We start from the raw sequence: 7,097 nt of genomic DNA, 5'->3' as shown, positions 1-7,097 counted from the left end.
CGAACCCGTTCGGAAATGGCTACTTTCAGGGTCCCCAAACGGCGCCGCTAGAGGCGGCTACGGCTTGTCCCGGCGTGTACGGCAAAGGGGCTTATCCTGGTTACGCTGGGAACTTGCTAGTGGATTCTGAAACGGGAGGTAGTTTCAACGCGTATGGCGCAAACGGCAGGAAGTTCATGCTTCCTGCTCTTTATGACCCTACGACGTCGGTTTGCTCTACTCTGGTCTAAGGGAGGAGAGATAGAGGCGATTATCTTAATGTAACAGTCTACGGTAGAAATAATTCGTATAATGTGTGATTCTTTTATTCGTTAATAAAAATTTTCATTTTTGGAAAAGTAATGCAGAGATTAGTGGTGCCATTTTCTATCAAGAAGGAATGATATTTTGCTATATCAGTCAAAATAATATTTCCTTGTAATTGGAAATACAATAATGGATTTAAAAAAACCAAAGATGTATAAAAAAAAATGATGGAAGTATTGCTTTATGCACGTACTAGTATTTCGTATAGTAATTGATACGAAATGGATAAATAAACAAAGATGGGTCTACTTGGAAAGAGATAAAGTATGATACATGCGAAATGTCGGAATCCCAAGAGCCAAACCAAGACGGGGTCCTCGTAATTCCGAACATAAATAAATAAATTGATGGGTTTTTTTTCTTCCATCGGATCACGTGAGAGTCACGTTCCAATAATGTAATTTCCTCTGTATCGATGTTGGAATTAGAATTCAAATAAGTGGACCAACCGAACTTCACTGACCTATTTGTTCGCTTGGCCCCTCTCTCTGGTCCCTCCTCCATTCTGTCAACTTTCCTCGGTGGCATCCGGCTGTAAGCCCTCATACACTGATTTTACCATTTTACCCCTATCTTCGAGGTCAGACCCTAGATGGAATGGACCCAATAGCCCATAGCCCACTGCCCATTGTAATTTGACAGTATATGCGTGCACCAGGCCCATCGAATCTTCCCCTTTATTTTTAAATTCATATAAACGCGTCTAATCTTTCAAGCGAGAATCGACGGTGAAGATTTCGCCACGTAGGCTGATCAAATGATCAATATTTTTTCAAAAGCGTGATGCATTTCCCTTGTGCTACTCTTACCTCCGAGTTAGCACTGAAGGAGTGCTCAAGATCTTATCCAGCTGCCCTTCCCTTGAGTTCTTGGAACTGAGGGGCTGTTGGGACGTGCAGCTCGACAGCAAGTTCTTCAAGGAAAAGTTCCCGAATCTGAAGGTGTTAGGCCCCCGAGTGGTCGGATTCTATGAAATGATGAACGATTGGGAGGACTGTTCGGATTATTTCTCAGATGTCTTTCCCCGAATTTTTCTGAAAATTGCTGCGTTTCTGAAACTGCGAAATGCCCCCGCCGATGGACCAGCAGACGCCGGAGAAATCTCCCTCCGACGGTCCGTCTCCGGTGACCTTCGTCTCTCCTCCCACTGGATGCTGTGCCAACTGCGGTGGACCGACGACCTGCGATCCACAACCACCGACGTCGTGGCCGGAGATGTCGCCGCCGCCTAACTACGTGCCGATCCGTGCTCCGGCTATCAATCTCCCGCCAAAAAATTCCCAGGCGATCATCCTTGCTCCGGTTCCTCACGCCGAGAAAGTTCCCCTCATCTCTCCGCCGTATCACTTCGAGTGCCCCGTGAAGCGGATTCACTCGCCGGACGATATCCGCCGCTTCCATGAATCCGCCTCTGGAAAGAACTTCCTTGGTTTCGTTGTCGCTCTGTCGGAGTCGATCCGTGGCCACAAGATATCTGATCCGTGCCACGTGTCCCCGACCGTCGCCGCCATAGTCTCCATCCTCGAAGCTATGGTGCAGTGGATTGACGAGATTCCTCCGGCTCAACAGTCCTCGCGATATGGGAACGTCTCGTATCGGACTTGGCACGAGAGGCTCGATGAGAAGGGCGAGTTGCTGATGCTTGGGTTTCTCCCCGAGGAGTTCAAGGGATCGACGGTCGAGATTGTTCCGTACTTCTCTGATAGCTTCGGAAACGCGAGCAGGATCGATTATGGAACTGGTCACGAAACAAATTTCGCTGCGTGGTTGTATTGCTTGGCGAGGATGGGGATCATTAAGGAAGAGGATTATCACGCTGTGGTTGCTAGGGTTTTCGTAAAGTATCTGGAATTGATGCGGAAATTGCAGATGGTTTACAGCTTAGAGCCTGCTGGATCTCATGGAGTATGGGGGCTTGATGATTACCACTTCTTACCCTTCATATTCGGGAGCTCTCAATTGATTGATCACAAGTATATGAAGCCGAAATCGATCCACAACGATGACATTCTGGAGAATTTCTCGAATGAATACATGTATTTATCCTGTATTGGCTATGTGAAGAAGGTGAAAAAGGGTTTGTTCTCAGAGCACTCACCTTTGTTGGACGATATCAGTGGGGTGCCGAACTGGAAGAAGGTGAACAGTGGACTGCTGAAGATGTACAAAGTTGAGGTGCTCGAAAAAGTGCCCATTATGCAGCATTTTCTGTTTGGATGGCTCATCAACTGGTACGATTTTACTCCCACTGATTATGGAAAGTGTAGCTTCTCATTGCTTTAGTGTGATTGTTGCTGGTCATGTTAGCTGGAAAAGCCTTAAGCTTTCAATGGATTGTGAATTTGATTTGACTTATCTTTCATGTGGGATTCATTTCTAGCACGGCACTTTTTGTGGATAATCTTTGGCCGGAAACCCCTTGAGAATTTACTGGATTACATTTATAGATTCACGATAGCTAGCTCTGCAAGCTATTTGAGTCGTTCAATACGTCCAGTTCTTCTCTCTGTTCTGACAAGAATCGTTGCTTTTTAACTGTGTTTGTATAATTGAGGCTATTGAGCTGTTCATTGAGATGGAGAAACCTCAAGGGCGCAGTGGATTGTGGTTTATATTGTCTATACCTTGGAGGATTGGATTATTTTATGGCACGTTATTTTGGTTTCATTAACTGCAAGTCTGCAATCATCAATGCGGAAGGCTTGCATTCAAGATAGCGAGCTCACTGGCATGAGTCATCTGAGTTAAACAACGGGCTAATCAACTCGAACATGTCCTTTCCATGCCCTTCTTGTTCTTTGACGACATCTGTAGTACCCGTGTCTTTGCCGATCTGGGTTCTTTGTTTACATTCGGTTTCATGCTCGAAAAGACTGGATGTTTCAACTCTTTGGTTTTCGCATGATCCGCCGCATGAGCATGATTGGTAGTAACATTGCAAATCTTCATTTTGCAGGGAAGAGTGAAATGACCTAGCATCCGATATATCCTGCGGCAGGGCTACAGTTTTCCAATCTGGGTTACTCGGTCGGGTTTGACGGAAAGCGAAACAATAAGAGCACAACCGTACATTAGAGTGTATTAACTCGATCTGAGCCTGAGGTTGTTCTTGGAGCTTTGTGAGAGATGCAGAGGGCTTAATGTCTCTCTGCCAGAGTTCATTTATGTACGTAGGCCTCTCCTCCTCCATTCATTACGACTCATCCCCTTTGCCATTGTGTTAGGTACATCTACTTACTTCTCATGCCTTTGTTTTTTGTCTACTTGTCTTTGTTCCTTTCCGTAGCGATATGCAATTTGAGAGACTGATTGGTTGTGATTGTAACCGTTTAGTTTCAGCGTTTAACACATTGTATAATTTGCGTTTGCGTTTGGATCGCTAAGCACAATATTATAGTCGTTATCTTTAGAGACATCGGTTTGTGAGGTGCCCATTGTATACATGCATCTCAGTGACATGCCGACTCTATTCTATTCCGGTTTTGTAAACGTATGGTTCTCATCTAAAGCTTCTTTATGAGACAGAAGATTCGATTTGAGGGTAATAGAGACAGTCAAGGAGTCAACGCTGCACTTTGCGGTATCTAATGACACTTGTCGAGATCCGGTCAGATATTAACCGCCACGTGCCAGTAAATTTACCGCGTTTCCGAAAATAATTCTCCAACCTCTGCACTTATTAATGCCCATTTTTCTCCAGAGTCAGCAGTAACACCCATTTTCCACGGTACCCATACCATTTCCCACACGGAGAGGTATAATGAAAAGCTATTTTCTTATTCTCTGTTACTTTAATAATTTTATCGCTTCCTTTGCGTTTTCCCGAGAGACGTAAATAAAAAAAAAGATTTTTTTTTAAATTGCTGTTCAGGATTGGGTTGTGGGATACGGGATCGTGTATATGAAAGCCTTTTTTTTTCTGGCGTTAAAAACAGTGGGAACTGTTTTCTAGTTCTTCAATGGTGGGAATGGACGGACAATTGTTACTGTCTTCCTTTTCAGGGTATTTGTTTTTTTCTCCTATAGTCTTTATTAAGGCTTGGAAATTTGGGGGAAATTTTTTACTGAGTTGTTTTTTTTAACCGTCGATAGTTCTTGTTGTTGGGTTGTAATTGATGTTTGTGAGGTTAGTTGGGTAGATTGCTCTAATCACATCTCTCTCTCTCTCTCTCTCTCTCTTATATCCTCCTTTGGTTCTTCCTCTTACCTCTTGGCTTCTGGGGCGGATAAAACGGTGACACCCTCTTCGGCTAATCCAAAATCTCAGACAAAGTTTCTGCCATTAGAGACTTGCAAAGTGGGAGTTTTTTTAGTCTTTGCCCAAGTGCGAGTGAGTACCAAATCTTTTTCCATTGTGTGATTATTTTTTTATTTTGTTTCTGGGAAAAAAGTAGCTTCCTTTTTTTTCCCTTTAAATACTTCTGTTTCCAATTCCAGTAATCACCGCTGGTTAAACCCTCTGATTTCGAGGTCTTCTTTTTTTTTTGAACCTTTTTTTTTCAGATCTCTGTTTTCTGATCCTTTTGCAGTGGGAGATGATAAGCAAAAGAAGGTAGCATTTCCTCCGTCTCTTCTTCTTCTTCTTCTTCATCGAACTTTTATAAGGAGTCTTTGTTTCGAATTTTTCACGTTGTTTCCGTGCATTAAGCTCGTCTGTTGTTCCTGTTCCCTTAATTGTCGGCTTACCATTCGGTGGGTTTCCAGCTTTCTTGATTTGTTTCATTTCTCGAGCATTCTTGTTCATCTGGGTTTCTTGGATTCTTGAGTTAAGTTCATGTGTGTCTTGTCCGCCCACGAAAGAGGGCCAAAAAAAAAAGATCATTGCTCTATGTACACGATTGCATATTTCTCGGATTTTGGTGGGTTTCACTATCTATTCCCATCCTTTCATGATTAAAAACAAAAAGCTTCATCCTTTTTGTTACATGGATTCTTGAGTGCAGAAAGCTGCGTTTTTTCCCTTCTTTCACCTACTAATCAACCATCATCTTGTGTGGAACCAGAAATCTCTAGATGGAAGAGGAAAGCGAGTTTCGGCACTGGGACGAGTTAATCCCGGACGCACTCGGCTTAATCTTTAGGAACTTGCCCCTCCAAGAGGTCCTGACAGTCGTCCCTAGGGTTTGCAAAGCATGGAACCGAGCTGTAAACGGACCTTATTGCTGGCAAGAGATTGACATTGAGCTTTGGAGCAATCGCCGCCATGAACCTCACCATCTAGATCGAATGCTTCAGACGCTGATCACAAGGAGCTCCGGCTCTCTCCGCAAGCTCGCAGTCACTGGCCTCCAGAATGATTCTATCTTCTCCTTCATTGCTCAGCAGTAAGTTGGAATTTGTTTCTTTTGGTTCTTGGTCTTGTCTTCTTGTTTGAAGCATGAATTGATCTCTTCCATGGCGATATGGAAGCTGAAGTTTTGGGTTTTAGTGTCACTGTCAATGGATCTTTCCTTCATTTTAGATAATTTAGAAAATCTCTCTCCTTCTCTGGTAATCTGGAGCTGGATCAGAGGGTTTCTAGTTTCATTTTGTTGTGATAAGTTTGAGGAAAACTGTATCAGAGCTATAATTCCTTTATGGTCTTTGACCTTTCTGACTAATATATGTTGCCCTTTTCTTTGTTTTGGTTAGTGCCGGTTCGCTTAGAATGTTGAGGGTACCGAGAAGTGATCTGAGCGATTCGGTCGTGGAAGAGGTAGCCGAAAAGCTTTCGACACTCACTTTCTTGGACTTGAGTTACTGCTGCAAGCTAGGTTCCCCGGCCATAGAAGCCATTGGAAAGCACTGTAAATCTCTTGTAGAGTTCTGCAGGAACATGCACCCGTTAGACGTAGCAAGTGTCAGCTCTCACGACGACGAAGCTTACGCAATCGCCAACTCGATGCCAAAGCTCAAGCGTCTAGAGATGGCCTACCTCCGAGTTAGCACTGAAGGAGTGCTCAAGATCTTATCCAGCTGCCCTTCCCTTGAGTTCTTGGAACTGAGGGGCTGTTGGGACGTGCAGCTCGACAGCAAGTTCTTCAAGGAAAAGTTCCCGAATCTGAAGGTGTTAGGCCCCCGAGTGGTCGGATTCTATGAAATGATGAACGATTGGGAGGACTGTTCGGATTATTTCTCAGATGGGTCTGAATACTTGGCCTGGGAGTTTCTTGATGGCGAAATGGGTGAGTTTTACGAAGACGAGATTGATTTCGGATTTGAAGGCGCATTTTACGCAGAAAGACTGAACTCGGATTTCGAGCCTTACCTCTGGCCGCCATCTCCATAACCAGGTCTGGTTTGAGCTCTCTATTGCTAGTTTTACCTAAGGTCTGCTGCTTCTCTAGTATATGCTTTTACACTCTCTTAAGATGTGTCTTGATCTTATGTATGTGCTTGAACATAAAACTGAACTGAACTGAACTTATGCGGTTTGGTTTTTTTGTTCATCCTTGCTTACATATTGTTGCATTCTAATCCAACCGGGCACCACGAGAGATATCGGCCGATTCTGGCCGTGACCCGGAAATCTGTATGCAGTGTAAAGATCAAAGCTTTCACCTTTAGCAGATTCATGGGAATGCCCAGGAATCAGGCATCGCCAATGCGGTCTGTTCATAAAGTGTTCATGGTTGAAGAGGGAATTATGCCCAATGGCCGACACCTATATTAATTATTGCTCAAGTTTCCTTTTCACATCTAGAGTTTGTGAAGTTGATGTATAAACAAACAAAAAGATCTTCATATTAAAGAAAAGGACCTGATGCCATTAAGGAAGAATTCAAATCTTGTGTCCCCCCCCCCCCCCACAA

General features: G+C 43.9%; 3 protein-coding genes across 7 annotated transcripts in view; all 3 read left to right on the top strand.

Annotated features, from left to right (window-relative positions):
- LOC104816677 (protein EXORDIUM-like) overlaps window positions 1-342 on the top strand; it is a 1,390-nt gene extending 1,048 nt beyond the window's left edge. The window contains exon 2 of the mRNA XM_010545610.2: window positions 1-342. Within this exon, the coding sequence (XP_010543912.1) occupies window positions 1-230 (230 nt within the window). The 3' untranslated portion in view covers window positions 231-342.
- A 981-nt stretch (window positions 343-1,323) lies between these two features.
- On the top strand, window positions 1,324-3,780 carry LOC104816644 (serine/threonine-protein phosphatase 2A activator-like). 2 transcript variants are annotated; one of them, XR_002024419.1, is made up of 3 exons: window positions 1,324-2,537; window positions 2,861-3,079; window positions 3,263-3,780. XR_002024419.1 is itself a non-coding variant. In XM_010545577.2 (2 exons), exons 1-2 carry the CDS (start codon window positions 1,372-1,374, stop codon window positions 3,270-3,272), a joined length of 1,176 nt encoding a protein of 391 aa, XP_010543879.1. In that variant the 5' UTR covers window positions 1,324-1,371; the 3' UTR covers window positions 3,273-3,780. The 2 variants fall into 2 exon arrangements, 1 of the variants encoding a protein (XP_010543879.1); XM_010545577.2 differs by lacking the exon at window positions 2,861-3,079.
- A 563-nt stretch (window positions 3,781-4,343) lies between these two features.
- Window positions 4,344-6,963, top strand: LOC104816655 (F-box protein FBW2-like). Of its 4 annotated transcripts, XM_010545587.2 has the most exons (4): window positions 4,345-4,636; window positions 4,810-4,858; window positions 5,310-5,630; window positions 5,938-6,963. In XM_010545587.2, exons 3-4 carry the CDS (start codon window positions 5,320-5,322, stop codon window positions 6,572-6,574), a joined length of 948 nt encoding a protein of 315 aa, XP_010543889.1. In that variant the 5' UTR covers window positions 4,345-4,636; window positions 4,810-4,858; window positions 5,310-5,319; the 3' UTR covers window positions 6,575-6,963. The 4 variants fall into 4 exon arrangements, with proteins under 4 accessions (XP_010543896.1, XP_010543889.1, XP_019058515.1 ...); XM_010545594.2 differs by lacking the exon at window positions 4,810-4,858 and having other exon boundaries at window positions 4,344-4,636; XM_019202970.1 differs by lacking the exon at window positions 4,345-4,636 and having other exon boundaries at window positions 4,682-4,858.
- The last annotated feature ends 134 nt before the right edge of the window (window positions 6,964-7,097 follow it).

The sequence above is a fragment of the Tarenaya hassleriana genome, unplaced genomic scaffold (assembly GCF_000463585.1).
Source record: "Tarenaya hassleriana unplaced genomic scaffold, ASM46358v1 Cleome1, whole genome shotgun sequence".
In the NCBI taxonomy this organism is placed as follows: Eukaryota; Viridiplantae; Streptophyta; class Magnoliopsida; order Brassicales; family Cleomaceae; genus Tarenaya; species Tarenaya hassleriana.
The sequence above is the reverse complement of the archived record's forward strand: the minus strand, read 5'-3'. Positions and strand labels throughout refer to the sequence as shown.

Excerpts from the sequence above, each read along its gene's own strand:
- LOC104816644 (XM_010545577.2), top strand. The coding sequence starts at position 1,372 with ATGCCCCCGCCGATGGACCAGCAGACGCCGGAGAAATCTCCCTCCGAC.
- LOC104816655 (XM_010545594.2), top strand. The coding sequence starts at position 5,320 with ATGGAAGAGGAAAGCGAGTTTCGGCACTGGGACGAGTTAATCCCGGAC. Across the intron at positions 5,631-5,937 it reads TTCTCCTTCATTGCTCAGCA|TGCCGGTTCGCTTAGAATGT; the intron begins GTAAGTTGGAAT and ends TGTTTTGGTTAG.